The 16,880-nt window shown below is 30.4% G+C and overlaps 3 protein-coding genes across 3 annotated transcripts; 1 reads left to right on the top strand and 2 right to left on the bottom strand.

Moving 5' to 3' along the window:
• Nucleotides 1-595: 595 nt before the first annotated feature.
• On the bottom strand, nt 596-3,189 carry LOC137808696 (L-type lectin-domain containing receptor kinase IX.1-like). Its single transcript, XM_068609952.1, has one exon. It carries the CDS (start codon nt 3,081-3,083, stop codon nt 978-980), a length of 2,106 nt encoding a protein of 701 aa, XP_068466053.1. The 5' UTR covers nt 3,084-3,189; the 3' UTR covers nt 596-977.
• Nucleotides 3,190-9,921: 6,732 nt separating this feature from the next.
• On the bottom strand, nt 9,922-10,701 carry LOC137805714 (lectin 7-like). The gene has a single exon (XM_068605649.1). It carries the CDS (start codon nt 10,699-10,701, stop codon nt 9,922-9,924), a length of 780 nt encoding a protein of 259 aa, XP_068461750.1.
• Nucleotides 10,702-12,212: 1,511 nt separating this feature from the next.
• LOC137805997 (lectin 7-like) lies at nt 12,213-13,030 on the top strand. The gene has a single exon (XM_068605870.1). The coding sequence runs from the start codon at nt 12,213-12,215 to the stop codon at nt 12,936-12,938; it is 726 nt and encodes a 241-aa protein (XP_068461971.1). The 3' UTR covers nt 12,939-13,030.
• Nucleotides 13,031-16,880: the final 3,850 nt, after the last annotated feature.

The following is a 16,880-nucleotide window of genomic DNA, read 5'->3' as shown; positions in this document are numbered from 1 at the left end:
AAGAGAAAAGACACACATTGTTTTAATGTGAAAAATAAAAATGTCAGTTGTTTGGGAAAGTGACAAATTTGTTATGCATAGGCAACATAACATAACATGTGGCCCTTAATAAGCGATCCAAACGGAGAAAAATTAGGAAAAAGAGAGGAATTTGCGACTAAGTCATAACGGTAGTGCGTCCAAATGAAACATTGTTGAGTGTAGCCAACGAAAATATCAAAAGCTTATTCAAAAACACTTTAAAAACAACTTTTTGTTAAGTGTCTAGACAAAGTCTTACAAAGATATACGTTCTCATGCGATTAACAACACATAAAAGTTGTTTATTTTTTTAAAAAATAATCTTTTAATAGAAATCAAATTAATTATGGTAAATCAACTACTTGTTATGAATGAAAAAACGTGATTACAAAAAGAAACCTACTAAAGATGATTAATCATATGGTATGACAAAAATGAGTTATCTGTAAAACATATACACATTTTATAAACAAAAAAGTATGATACAAGTTAAGTTTATCACAAAAATTACATAACATAACAAATTTCTATCGCGCTAAGTGTTTGCAATAAATATTAAAACAGAGGAAACAAATTTTCATCAAAAACTTATATTTGGAAAAGTGAGGTGAACTTAACAAGAACAAGAGCAACTTTAATACAGATTTAGTGCTTCATGTTAGGCCCAAAAGATTGGTGCTTTTGTCCCAGAAAATACTGTGGTCCATTGTGAGTCATAAGAAGCAGAGTATGTGTTTGAGATAATGACACTGCAAACTGGTATATGACCCTATGGCAAGTAAACGAAAAAGTCAGCCACCAAACACCAACTACTTGCTTAATCTTCTGCTGCTGTGACTCAGTTTTGCTTATGACGCAATATACATGGTTTGAAATTTTCATAACACAACTAAAGGAACCAAGTTATGCCATTGCACAATTGAAATACATGATATCTACCTAAAAGCTAAATAATTTCATTGCAATAGTGGAGAGTTTCCAGACCCTGTAGACATTGACGAGTATGTGGACGATTCTTTGGTTGTGCCTGTGACGAGAGATGAAGTGTAGGAGAATTGGCTTATATCAATGGGAGGTGCAAAGTACATTGGCACTGGCAACTTGGATGGAAGACTTGGCAAAGGGGCTTCAAAGTTAAGCACACTTATTACTTGCCTAATGGAGGGCCTCATGGTATGATCAGGGTGACAACACCACAACCCCACAACCATCAAGCATTCCATTTGCTGCTCTTCAAATTCCAAGTTCAATTTCTCATCAGCTGCTTCTAGTAGTTTCCCTTTTCCATAGAGGTTCCACACCCACTCCACAAGCCTAACTTTACCAGGCTCTTCTCTCACCTCAACTGGTTTTCTACCACATGTGATCTCAAGTGCCACAACACCAAAGCTGTACACATCAGATTCCTTGCTTGATTTCCCTGTGGTCACACACTCAGGGGCTAGGTACCCCATGGTGCCTGCCAAAACAGTGGTTTGTGAACCTACCTCATGGTCTACCAGCCTTGCAAGACCAAAGTCACCAAGTTTGGCATTGAAATTAGCATCCAACATTATATTACTTGACTTAATATCTCTATGGACCACACACTGTTCCCACTCTTCATGAAGATAAAGAAGGGCAGATGCCAAACCTAAGGCCACCTTGTATCTCACCACCCAAGAAAGCATGACTCTATTTCCAAAAAGATGAGAATCAAGGCTTCCATTAGGCATGAATTCATAAACAAGAAGGAGCTCACTCTGTTCATGGCACCACCCTAAGAGTTGAACCAGGTTTCTGTGTCTCAGACGGCTGATAACTCTCACTTCTGATATGTACTCCTTTTTCCCTTGCTTTGACCCTTTGGAAACCCTCTTCACTGCCACTTCAAGGTTGGAATTCACTATCAAACCTTTGTAAACTCCTCCAAACCCTCCTTGTCCTAGTTTCCCTTCTTCAGCAAAGTTGTTGGTTGCGTTGCTTAGTTCCCGGTAGCTGAACCTCTTTGGACCAGTCCCTCTCTCAAACTCATCATCTATAGAAGCATCAACATCAATGATGTCCTCGCTTACACCCCTTAGTCTATTTCTCCTTCTCCAGAAGGTAAACCATAATAGACCCACAAGACCAACTAAACAACCCAAACCAACACTGATACCAACCACTAAGCCAACCTTGGATTTTTTCCTACCATCCCCATCCAAGGTTGAACTGAATGACCAAAGCAAAATGTTGTGTATCTCAACCCATGTACCCGTTGCAGCAGAAAACCCTATTCTAACAAACTCTGGCAATACGTCCCTGAAATCAATAACGTAAGAAACACTAGAACTGCCATTGAAGGTTGGATTCTCAGCATATGTAAGAAAAACAGAGAGATTTTTGGATGTGGAGTTGTACCATACCCAAGCATTAGCAACAGACCCATTCTTAATGCTGCTCCTCCAACTCACGTTTGCAACTGATTGAATGGAATTTACATTGATCCCTACGTGATCTGAGCTCGGATCCCATTCGTTCTTGAAACTGTCGAACTCAACTGCCACCAACTGATTTTTCTTAGTGTCGAATGCAGAATCCGGGCTGAACAGGCCAAGGAACCCACCAGCAGAGTTGTTGGGAATGGAAGAATCAAACGGTGCAAGGAAGAAGGCCAAGCCATCACCAACAATTGACTCGTTCACAGCTTTTATGACAAAAGAGAAATGGGTTGTGAAATCGGTGAGCTTCTTTGTTTTTTGATCCCAAAGCCTCACTGGTTGTGAATACGAGGCTCGACCAACGCTGTCTGTGACGGGGCCATCGAGTTGGTTCTTCGTGAGCTGAAGAACACCGTTTGAGGGAAAAGCATCACCCGCGAAGTCTATTTGGTTGTTCAAGTTTGACTGCTGGAAGCTGGAAAAGTTGAAGGAAACGGACTCAACAGTGTTATGGAACAGAGTGAAGAAGATGAAGATACATATGAAGAAAGGTGTTTGTTTTTGGGTTTGATTACTGCATGAAGAAGAGGTGAAGAAAGCCATGGCAAAGAACAAGAGTTTGATGGTGTTGAAACCAAGAATATAGCGAGCTATATGCATCAACGAATTCAAAGTTTATTGATTAAGTTAGTAGAATAATAACGATGACAAGAACATGTTTTGAACTATTCCTAAGTAGGTATTTGATTGATTAAAAATACGTTGCTTTCACTAATTAATTACTAATACAAGAACATACATACTCTTAGACTTTTTCTGGAGGAATCGTTCTGGAAAACATCTTGTGAGAAATTTCACTCTTTGTCTCTTCCCCGATCTAGGGATAACCAACCATAAACATTTATATCATCCTTTTACATATAAATTAAAATAATGATAAATAAAAGGGTTTTAAGAATTATTTTATTTTTTTTAATTTTTTTTCAATTGAGGATTGATTTAGTGATTAGTAAAGTATGAAAATTGTAAGTAAGTAGTTCAGGTGTTGAGCAGATTGACCTTGATCTCTTTCGGTGTAAGGGTTGGGAGACTCCTGAAGTATATGTATAAGGGTTGGAACACCCTTGAAGTGTCTATAAGAGTTGGGAGAGAATGTCTCATTTTATTTTATTTATTAAAAAAATAATTACTTTTAAAAATAAAAGTATAATTTTAAGTGGCTTTCTTTGATGAATTTTTTTATTATATTTTTCTTATACTTTTTAAAATTGAATTTTAATATTATTAAAAAGAGCAATTATTAAAAAATGATTTTATGTTATAATATAAAACATATTATAAATCTAAACCTAAAATATAAATTGTATGCTTATATTTTTCATTATAATAATTATAATGTATATATTTAAAACTATTTATTTATACAAATTTATAATTATATAAGCAAACATTCACATTATTGTCAATAAATAAAATTATAATTTATGAGTAAACAAAAATCAACGTTATTTGGTCAATTACTTAATAATTATATTGGTTCGAAACTAAGTAAAAGATATAAAGATTAAACTAAATGATTGAGGGTATGTTTATGAAATGGTCAAAGAAATAATATATAGAGATGGAGGTTATAGTTAAAATTGGTTAATTAAATTTGAAGGGGACATGGAAAATATCTTAGCATGTGTCTTTTTGCAAACTACGCCAAATGGATTTTCGACAAATATAGAATAGACATCAGTGTTGTTATTAAAAGCAATTGGATAATTGTTTATATATTATATATTGAATATTTTTTTAATTTAGGGTGACAAAAATAATTTAATTTGTACTGAGTTTCTGGTGCCAAAAACGATCATGTAAGAGAAATAGTAAAAGTGTTCATGTTTGTGTTCACCAATATTATTGATTTTTTTAAAATTTATTTTTTATTCCTAGTAATTTATTTTTCTTACACTTTATAATTCTTGCATTACTTCAATGCGAAGTAGTATTTTATGTTCATACTTTGTAAACATTCTCATTGATCTCACACTTTATTGTTTTATTTTTAAGATTAACTGTTTTTTAAAATATGTCTAGATGGTTAGCATAAACAAAAAGAACCCCATAAAAAAGTAATTTATTTTTGTTTGAATTACTTCATTTCTCACTATCATTTTTTTTTATTGAAAACAAAATTACACATTTGGTAGAACTCCATGTTTTCTACAATTTTTTGTAAAATACTTAATTTGACTAATTTTGAATGTATTAAAATGTGTGTTTATATTGTATATGAGATTGCAAACACTATAAGTATTTTTCCAAGTGTGTCATCCACAAGTGTAAGCCTAAGTGTAAATGCTAAATGCACATGAAGTGCCAATACTAATTGTGTTCCATATGACTATTACTACAACATCTCCATTAAATCAAGTCACCTCAAGATGAACCTTATGTAAGTATTACTATTAAAGCAAAGAATTTGATGTCTAGAAATAAATTAAACCATAGAATTTGTTAATGAAAGATATCCACATGTAATACCACCTAACCTACATCAAAATCACAAGGAATGCCACCATGGCTACATCAAGCTCTCAAATGAGAAATCATTGAAAAACTAGGTCATATCAATTAGATATAGATAAAGATTTCTCTTATCCATTTTTTTATAATAAAATTATTTAATAAAAACAATTTTAAAAATAAAAAACAATTAGTTATCATATTATTTAAATTATATATTATTTCAAAGACAAAAAAAAATTATTGATATCTAAGTAATTTTTATTATTAATAAAATTTATAAACTAGTTTCTAAATTGGTATTTAATTAGCTAACAATTTTTTTATATATTTTTTTATGTAATTTTATGTTTAAGATTTTTTTTTTTTAATCTTTGACATTTACATTAAATTATTAAAATTTAAAAATTAAATTTACTTCACACAAATATTTTTAATGCAATGAATATGTTTACTAGAATTAATTTTATTCTATATTTAAAGTTCCATAAAAGTGAGCAATAATAGGAAAGTAGACGGGGATTGAGATTATAAAACAGTCAAAGGAAAAACATTATGATTTTTTCATCAGTTGATTGAATGAATATATCATCATTCAATCATCTAAACAAAATTGAATTGACCAAACATGCGTAAGTCAAAGATAAACGATCTCATTAATGAAACATGTATCCACTAATTTATTCAATACCTTACACGTCTCTATGTGTCTACTCATGAGGTTTTAAGTCTTTTAACTCTTGAATCATGTGTCTAAGAGATTGTTTAGAAAACTAAACAAGAGTTTAATTAAAGACAAAATTGAGTTATCAACACACGTTAAAAAATAATTTATAAAACACCAATAAAACTCAGAAAACACCAAATATTTAGCACAATAAGATATAATAAGATATTGAATAACAAAAATTTAATTGAACGGAATCTTAAAATTCATTGTGAAATTACAAGAGAATCAACTCAAAGAGTTTTAGCCTATGAGGAGGCAAAATGAAAAGATTATGAAGAAAAAAATAAAAAAACTAAGAAAACCATAATGCTCTCTTCTTCATCTGCCACTGTGAAACTTGATTTATATTACTCTTTTATTTGCACAAAATCGAATTCAAAATTTGTTTCATGATGGTGTTTACCAATTATGAAATAATTCCTTTCTTTGTTTCAATTTATCAATTATATATATTCTTTCCTAAGCAATTGCAGATCTTGTTCTTGCTTCTTTTCCAAATATTTTGTTCTCAAACTCGATTCATATTTGCGCATTAATTATAATTAAACTTAGCACTATTGTGATAGATATTTGAAAAAGGTTTACTTAAATAATATCTTCGAAAGAGGTTTGCTCTATTTGTTGTGCATTTAACATGGGATTTTAATTTCAGAAATTTGAGAGAATATCCCTCTAAAAGATTTGATTCCAATTATGTTTATGAGATATTGCAGATTTTATTCTCTCATTCTTTAACTTAATTTTTGTTTCCCATTTTGATTTAAGAAAACAACTTGAACTTTTGTGTGTTTCGATCCACTCGCAGTGATGGACTTCATTCAACCTGTATAGTCAGACGCTAATATCAATTTGTCTAGTTAGACGCTTATATTAGTCTCTCTAGTCAGACCCTTATAACATCTAGTTAGACCGTCTGTTTTAAAAATATTACACCGTCTACTATGACTAAAATACAAGATTAACTGACAGTGTGAATGAAATTATGCTCATCAATTTAAATTAAGAGTATAGGTAGAAAATAACTTATAAAAAAATAATTTGTTTTAACCAAAAAAATTGTTTCCAAACAAATTTTACATTTCACAAATTGAAATACTTATATACAATTGAAATGCTAATACACGAATATATGGAAGTTTACAAGAAGACTTTTAATTGGGTTATTAAGATTTTAAATTCTAAAATCTCCTTTTTTTATTGATCTTTTTATATGTGAATTTTCTTTTCTGGAATAAAAGTGGTACATGGCCAAGCAATCATATGATTGTTAAAAAATATAATTTCACATCTTCTACTTTCATTTGACAAACACTTTCTCGATTATTTTAATACACACGCCGTTGACCTAATCCAAGACATCCATCAAAAAGTTTCCAGTACTGGCCTGCATTTTTATTTTATGTTTGAAAAGTTTTTATGGAAACCCAAATAATATATATATATATATATATATATATATATATATATATATATTATTAATTGAATGAGACATGAGTAACAAGACAGATTATCCATTGTCAAATTAAGAAATAACTCACTAAGACAATAACAAGAAACAATTTGTGAAAGTTAAGGATGACGATAACCAAAACAAATAAATCTAGTGCCGGCTCTTTTTCTCTGAATATTTTTAAATAATAAAATGTAATGAAGTTGTTTTCTCATAGAAGCACGTTTGCAAAAGTTGTGTACCTTTTCTAAAACTCAGAATTGAATATCTTTGAGCAGTTTTTTTCATGAGTATTTTTTGAAAAAAAAAAGTAAAGGAGAAAAAACCAAACAATTTTTAGAGTTAAAATTTAATTTTTATAAACTTTTTATTATAAAATTTATTCATAAGTTAATTTTAACTTATGAAAAAAAATCCTTTTTTGTTTAAATATAGCCTTATTTTTATATACAGCCATGTGACCAGTTACTTATATATTTATTAGACCAGTTATATCATCAATAAATATAATCTTATTTGAAAGGATAAGACCACTTCAAAATTTGAAATCACTTGTGAAGATGAAACAATTTTATATTAATACAAAATATCTATTAGTTCTTGTATGATTAAATTTCTACCCAAAAATTATGATGGATTTCTTTTCAATAAAATATATTTTTTAGTAGAAATTAGTGATCAATTTTTTATGATTTACTTTGAAGTTACGAGGTGTTGAATATAAAAATAGATGCATTCGTTATACGCTATTTACACAATCAAGGCGATTTTATTTGAATCAATACCATTCCAATACTGAGTGTGGAGATTAAGTACGGTTCTTTTATGATTGGGCTATTTTTTTCTATTTTTTTCTTTTTTACGGTCTGTTTCAAAAAAATTATAAAAATGGTGCTTGTGCTAATTTGACACGACTTCATATGTGAAAGTCGTGTCAATTTGGCACGACTTTGTCCACTTCATATTTTTTATATAATTTTAAAATAAATATATATTATAATTATTTAATTATAATTATAATTATAAGTTATGGAATATTTGAAATTAAATTGATGAATAATTTTTTTCGAAGGAATAAATACAAAGATAAAGAAAATTAGGAAATTAATAATCAAATTTGCAATTGAATTTTATTATTAAACTTGTCTGTGTGGACATGACATTCAATTCTATAATGTGCACATCTTTTTAGCTTATTTGAAATTGAATCATCCACAAAAACAATTCTCTATTTATTTTTCAAATACAATAACACTTCTCAAATAAATATATTACGTTACCGTCAATCATGATCCATACACGATTATCTATTTTTTTTATTGCTTAAAACTAACATCTTTGAAAAATTATGTATCAAATTAATTTTAAATATTACATAACTCACTACTCAATATTAAAAAAAAGACGTGAACAAAATCGTGCCAAATTGGCACGACTTCAAGTTGACGTGACAGATTCAAGTTGACGTGTCAAAATCGTGTCAATTTGGTACGACTTCTGCTTATGAAATTGTGTCAAGTTGACACAATTTACCCATTTTTATAATTTTTTTAAAACGGACCTCATTTTAGTAAAAAGGCAAAACAAAACCCCGAGAAAAAAACCATGAAGTACCTTTTAAAAAAACAATTTCTGCAGCTCGCGTCTCCGGTATCTCCAGTTCGCGCCGCTCGCGTTTCGCTCTCCGTTCGTTATCGTGGTCACTTCTGCAGTCGCCGTTTTCGTGCTCGCCGTCATTGCGGTCGCCGCTCTCTGCCAATGATGACGCCCTCCTCCTCCACAACCTTTGATCTCTATTCATCCATCATAAAGTTAGATTCCTCACCCCTAACTATTTTCATTCAGGAAAATATCCTTTGATAACCTATGGAATATGGAAGTTGTATACAATTTTTTATTTAATGGATTTAAAAATAAATATATATATATAGGATAAATTTTAAATTAAATGATATAAAAAAATATTAAAATAATAAGATTAGAGTTGAAAGTTGTAATATAGTTATATGAAAAATGTGGATTGTCATCATTAACCTTTTATTCCTATGGTTAGTTCCTAGTTTCTTTCACATTCCTATGGTTCCTAAGAGAAGTTCCTAGTTTCTTACAACGTTTACCTTTGTTTTAAAATCTTCTTTTTTATTGTCACTCGTAGACTTTTTAAGAATTGTGTTGTTAATCATGTTTTTAGGTTTTCTGTGTTTGCGTGTTTTTCTATAAATTGCTATCATTCTTCCAAATTTGGATATTGGGTTCCATGATGGGGTGGTTTTCTGTCTAATGAAAAATTTCAAGAAAATGATACCTCATTCTACATATTTGTTCCAGTCACAATCAATGTGAATGAGAATCAATGTTAACGAGACACATTCTATATCATTTTTTGTGCCACAACTAAACTATACATGTCGATTCTCCTCATCAGCATATAAGCTATGTCAGTAACTAATATGTTAATTGCTAATTTAACTTATTTTTATAAATCAACATTGCCATAGTTGTATAACTGAAACCGCCCTACCATTCATACATCTTTCCAAAATATCTCTTGGATAGATTATAGTAAATAGATATTTAATTATTGAAGCTGTTTATAAACTAAATGTAGTGTAACAATTTACGTGCAGTAGTAATCAAATTGTAGACAAGTTTGGCACTCCTTAAAACTGGGCAGAGGCACTTCTGATGAAACTGAATTTGATTTAAAATATGAATGACCTTATTGAGAATAAAGTGGAGAAAGGTAAGTTATTAGGAACTTAACAATAAGCAATAAGAAAAAGAGCATCGAGCATAAGGGAGAAATTCTAATAGAACGCAGAATTGAAGGTCCAAGAAAGAATGTTGTGTATTTCAACCAGTCGTCCCGTGGCACCGGAGAATCCAACCCTAACCCATTGTGGAAGAACAGTCCTCAAATCAATCACAAAAGAGAGACTAGTCTCATTCACACTGCTTCCAGGGTATCTCACAACCACGTCTAAACGTTTCTCCACAGCCTCATAGCTCACACTGGCGTATGCAACAAGCGCGTTCCCTGCACTGTCAGTTTCCCATTTCTCCGTTGTGACGGAGGCAATGGAGTTAACATCAATGCCTACATGGGCAGAGGGAGGGTCCCAGGGGTTCCCACTGAAGGAGTCAAATTCCACAGCCACTATTTCATTCTGGTATACGTTTAGGGCAGACTCAGGGCTGAAAAGTCCAAGGAATCCACCACTTGAATTGCTTGGGATGTTCGAGTTGAACGGAGCCAGGAAGAAGGCAATGCCGTCTGCCAAGAGCCCAGGAGCGTTTGGCGCAACAACAAAGGAGAAGGTTGTGGTGAAGGCTGCGAGCTTCCCAGTTTCGGGATCCCAAAGGTGGATGGGTGCAGCAAAGGAGGCTCTGCCAGCGTTGTTGGGTGTGACAGGTGTCAGCTTTATCACCCCTTCTGAAACATAGGCATCACCTTCCAGGGTAATGCCATTTGTGTAAGACCCAAAACTGGAGAATGAGAAAGAAGCTGACTTCACGTTTTGGGTGAGTCCAAGGAAGGAAATGATGATAGTGAAAACAGATATTTGAGTTCTCGAGTTCATGGCCATGGCTGTGAAGTACTGTGATGATAGATTCATGAAATGATCCGCTTTATATAGAGGTTGCAGAGAAAGAGTAAGATCAAAAATGAAGAGAGAAAGAAAGGGCAAAAAGTTGATGAAAATTATGGAGGCAGGCCTGCGCCCACGAAATGTTCATTTTCATATTAAGAAGTCAAATGACTTGCATAGTACACATTAGACGGTGTTTGGAAAAGTGAAGGTGATTAATACAATGTTATGCTCATATAATTTATATATTAAATCATTTAATTAAAAAAATAAAATTAGTTCTACTAGTGTAATTTAAATTTTAAAATATTAATTTACTGTTTACTTTTTAGAATTAAAATTATTAATTCTTCTTGCTTATTGAACTAAATCTAAAATAATTTGAAATCGAAATGAGGTCGGACTAATATTTTTTACACTTTAACAACAACCCATTTTAAGATTTATAAATAATAAAATTTTCACTCAACAAAATCCACTCTATATTAACATTAATTTGAGTACTGGTAATATAAGTTTTTGCATAAAAAAAATCTTATATCAGTTAAAAATATGCATTTGTATAATATATCATATTATAGTAGTAAAGATTCACAATATCTACATTATAATATTTACGTTAGTATTATTTACATATATTTTTTAAAAATAAAAAAGAATAAATAGAACTTCTCAAAATTTCATCTGATTAAAAATAATTTTTTTAAAGTACTTTTTATATATTAATTCATGTATAGATTAATTTTATTTTATAGTAATGTGTGATCAAAACATAAAGGTGAAAAATCCTAGGAATGCTTTATACGTATATCGCCAAAGATTTCATTACTTTTGACCCCTAGCAGTTGTCCTAAATATATGTCATTCTTAGATCACTACAAAAGCAAAAAGTCTTACATATTTATTCATTTATCATAAATAAACATTTACCTAAATGAGTAAAAAAAATGTCTATAGCTAATGATAAAATCGAACTAGAAGAAAATTATTCAGCAAGAAAAGAAAACATAACTTTAAAAATATTCAACCCTGATAAAAAAATAAAAGAGACATATAAATCAAGAAAAGTCTAATTATCTACTCTGTTAAAAATATTATAAAAACTACTTAAATTTCAAAAATCAATATCTCTACAACTATTAATTAAGTATATATATAAGTGGTTTAACACATCAAACAGAGAATGAGATTCAAAATCAAACATTATCTTAAACTAAGAAAAATACTTCAGAATAATCTAACAGGAATGGTATACCATTACTGTTAAATATTACTCAGAAATAACTTATTGAAGTCAAAAAACTTCTTCCTTGTTCTAATCACCCTTCCTTGTATGGTGCAAACTATGCAAATCATTTGGCCACTTCCACTGGTACACAATTTAATGAATTGCATTTTCTGATCTCACCAAAACCTCTTATCTAAACCCTAAACACTATACCATTCTCCATGCCATGGCTGCTCTGTCCAACGCAAAGTCCGTTTTCTTGCTCCTGATCCCCATCCTAATGCGGCATCGCAGTTCAGACACTTCTTTCAATTTCCCCAATTTTTCAGGGCCATACGCTCACACCCTCTTAACCTTCCAAGGCGATGCCTTTGCATCAAGGGGTGTCATACAACCAACACAAGTCCTCAATAACGGCACCATCGTGCTCCACAGTGCCGGCAGAGCCACCTATGCTCTACCCGTCCGTCTTTGGGATGCAGAAACCGGCAAGACGGCAAGCTTCACCACCACCTTCACTTTTCAGATACTCAATGCTGCAAATTTAGGTTTTGGAGATGGGATCTCTTTCTTCATTGCGCCGTTCCACTCTGAGATGCCCCGTGATGCAGTTGGTGGATACCTCGGACTTTTCAGTCCCCGCAGTGCTCTCAGAAACACCATTGGAAACGCAATAGTTGCCGTTGAGTTCGACATGCACAAAAATGAATGGGACCCTCCTGTTCCCCACATAGGCATTGATGTTAACTCCATTGCTTCTGTAAGAACAGTTGCCTGGAAAAATACACAACTTGGGATTGCAACAATATCTGCTACTGTTGCGTATGATCCTGTGTCACAAAATTTGAGCGCGGTTGTGAGTAACGACGGACCTAGTATTGGGCATGTGATTGACTTGACGACCGTTCTGCCGGAATGGGTCAGCGTTGGGTTCTCCGGTGCCACGGGAAAGGTGATTGAACTGCACAAGATTCTATCTTGGACTTTCAGCTCTACCTTCGATTAGGAATATGCCCTCTGCTAATGATGCTGATCACCCATACTTTTTTTTTTCTATTGACAAAAAAAAAATAGAATAAATGTGATTTACTTGGTCTAACTCTTATACCCACAAAAAGAGACATAAAATTTCTATAGCACATACAAATAAATTCATATAATATAATATGGATACGAAGATACATATATAATTCTAATGTTGGATACGGATACATATCTATATTATATAATTAGAGTAGTGATAATTTCACACTCAATGCTTTAAATTACATCTATATTATGCCTATTATTTTACAAAAATACCTCTATCACATAATAATCCGACACTTAAAAGAAGGTGTAATTTGGAGCAAAGAAAAAATGGGGTGTGAAAAAATCATTTTTCATAATTAAGAATTATAAAAATTGACAATAAATATTTATGTGTACATGCTTCAATTTTTTTTAAACATTGGTTCAAAAGATTTTGTTCCTTATTTTTATAATTATAATAAAAATTTATACAATAAATTTGAGTTTTTAAAAAATTAATATATTTCTCATTTTTAAAATTGTATTATGTATTGGTACGACCGGACGACCCAGTGAGTCGGCCAGCACGGACCAAATCAACGCCCAAGCTATCGTGAGAAGGTCACGTGACAACACGTGGTCAATCGACCCTTAACGTTGAGTCAAGGGTTGACCAAATCAGCAAGGTTAACCTGTGGTTAAGGGTTGCTTAAACACGAGCCAATTCCCTAATCCGGCCTACTAATGAAAGTCCATTAAGGTAATATAAATAGTACGCATTTCAAAGAGAAAGATACGTCATTATCTACCTGAGTGTTAACACCCGACTGACTTGAGCGTTGGAGTGTCTTCTGCTGATACCCTTCCTGCCTGTGAAGCCAGACGACCGAGAGGAGGAAAGGTGTAAACAGGAAACTTAGAGCGTCATAGACGACCGAAGGTGAAAGCTGAAGTAATCGTTCTCTAGGTTCCAAACCCGTTTGAGAACATATTAGAACTATGCTGAAATTATTAAAAATTTAATAAATATTTTTTGAATTAAACACTTCACTCCGATAAGTGTCATATACCATACAAGTGTTGCGTATGTTCGGAGGTTAAAAGGTAGCATAAAAAAAAAAAAACCAACTTAATGGTCCGTAAGAAAACCCCAAACTAATGATATTTCGATTCAAAATCTGTTTTTTTCTTATACTTGAATGTGAACAACGAACTTCAACTTATTGTAACTTTTTATTGTGTGTGTGAAGCGGTGCAAGTAAGCACGTTTTTATGTTTTTTTTATGAAGTCGTATCCACGTGTATGTGTTTGGTCGACTTTTTAATGAAGTCATATAAGATTTTTGTGGGTTTTTTTCTCAGTTAGAAAGCTTTAAAAACAATATAAATGTCATGATTAAGTCTTCCGATTAAAATATTTTAGTTAGATGATGAAATTAATTTAGACTCAATTTTCAATCATTGCTGCTTTATAAGCTATTTTACACTTGTTATAAACTATTTTATAAGCTATTTTACACTTGTTAGTTTACTTTAAGAAAATTAATGTTATATATAATAGTGTTTAAAAATAAAAGTTTAGGTTAAAAATATGAAGAAAAAAAAACTAAAATATTTTATTTTTTTAAAATAAAAGCTTTCATGTTAAGCATCTGTGCAACTTAAGATCTCAGTTAGGTTTTACACTGACACCTCAACTACTTTTAATTTGAACTCATGACCCTTTAATAAGAAATTTATCACTTCCCTATAACACTTATGTTATGTTATTTGTAGTGACAAATAGCTAAAATATTAAAAGTAAGTATATTTAGTTAAGAAAGGTATAATTTTTAAAGTAGACGTAGTATTTATAAAAAAAAGGAGAAAATAGTTTACAATAAATAAATAGTTTAAAAAATTAATAATAGTTAGATTAAAATAGAATGTAAAAAAGTAATACTTATAAGTTTGAAAGCTATAAGAAAAAAGAGAATAAAAAACTAACGTTTTAAAAATATTTAAATGATACAAAATTAAAATATGATAAAAATTAGTAAAAAAATATTTTTTAATTTTAAAAAAATTATTTAATTGTAAAAATATATAATTATCACCAAAGTTATTTTGTAAGAAATTAAATGCAAAATATAAGGTTTATAAAATATATGAAAATTATTAAAATTAATAATATGTAAAGTTAGGTTTATAAAACTTATCTAGTAAGAAATTATGAATGAATAAGTAAATATAATTTTGCAAAACATTGAAAAAGTTAAGAAATAAGGTGTATAGATATGTAAAAAAATTAATAATGATTATAAAAAATTAGAAAATAAAAAAATAACTTTTAAAAATATTGAAATAATAAAAAATACAAAAATGATGAAAATAAAATAAATGTCTAAGTAAATATAATTTTTCAAAACGTGAAGAACTAAGTATTGGACATCAAGGGTCCAAGTTGTGTTTGATGAATTCTAGTGAGTTTGTGTAGTATTTGTTTTTTTTTTGTCTTGTTTATGTGATTTATCTTTTGCTCTATAACTTGGAACGAACTCGATCAACTTGACTTAACGTAACTTGCATTATGCTTTGTTGTACTTACCTAGATTGACCTAGGTTTTGTCTAACCCAACTTGACTTAAGCTTGACTCAGCCCGACCTATCTTGTCTTAGATCCAACTTAGTCTAATTTGACTTAAGTCTAGATTGGCGTAACTTGATATGGATTTGACCGAATTCGGCTTGACTTGATCGTCATCTAGTTCAACTTTATCCTAGAATAACCTAGCTTGGCTCAACCTTACATGACTTGAAAACCTAGTTTGACTTTACATGAGTTAGTCTAATTTATATCAATTTATACCGGATTTATATCTAATTTATATTAAATCCAAATCAAATTAATTAGATTGATTTAAAATCCAAAATTATGAATTTGAACAAAATATGAATTTAAATTTTAAATAAATCCATTCAAATATTTAAAATAATATAAATTTAAATAATTATAAATTGAATTTGAAAGATTTGTTTTTCTTCACCTCTAGAGTTAACTTTGAATTCTAAAATTTACTTGAGACATTCACCTCTTGTCTTGCATTCCAACTTTGGAAGTATCAGTCACCTCTTTATTAGTTGTTGCCATGAGCGGCACAAATGTTAATCTAACTAACATTCAGATGAATATTCTTTCGTATGTAGTCTATATTAGGATGAAATTTTTAATAATTATTTCTTTATAAAATAAAAAAAAATTATACAGGAATTAATATATATAAAAAGTACTTTAAATTTGTGCATAAAATTTTGAGAAATTCTTTTATTTTTTTAAATATATAAAGAATTTGTCAAAACATAATCTTCTTGTAGTTTGATTTTATCATCGTTAGCTATAGACAATTTTTTACTCATTTGGGTAAATATTTATTCATGATAAATAAATAAATATGTAAGACTTTTTGCTTTTGTAGTGATCCAAGAATGCCATATATTTAGGACAACCGCTAGGGGTCAAAAGTAATAAAATCTTTGGAGATATACGTATAAAGCATTCCTAGGATTTTTCACCTTTATGTTTTCACCACACATTACTATAAAATAAAATTAATTTATACATGAATTAATATATAAAAAGTACTTTGAATTTTTTATTTTTAATTACATAAAATTTTGAGAAGTTCTATTTAATCTTTTTTATTTTTAAAAAATATATGTTTACACTAACGTAAATTATAATGTAGATCTTGTGAATCTTTACTACTATAATATGATATATTATACTAACGCATATTTTGACTGATATAAGATTTTTTTTTATGCAAGACTTTATACTAGTACTCAAATCAATATTAATAAAGTACATTAAAATTAATATAAATAAAGGTTAATATAAATATAGAGTGGATTTTGTTGAGTGAAAAATTTATTATTTATAAATCTTAAAATGGGTTTG

The sequence above is a fragment of the Phaseolus vulgaris genome, chromosome 3 (assembly GCF_000499845.2).
Source record: "Phaseolus vulgaris cultivar G19833 chromosome 3, P. vulgaris v2.0, whole genome shotgun sequence".
NCBI classification, from domain to species: Eukaryota; Viridiplantae; Streptophyta; class Magnoliopsida; order Fabales; family Fabaceae; genus Phaseolus; species Phaseolus vulgaris.
Note: the sequence above shows the minus strand (reverse complement) of the source record. Positions and strands in the feature narration are given on the sequence as shown.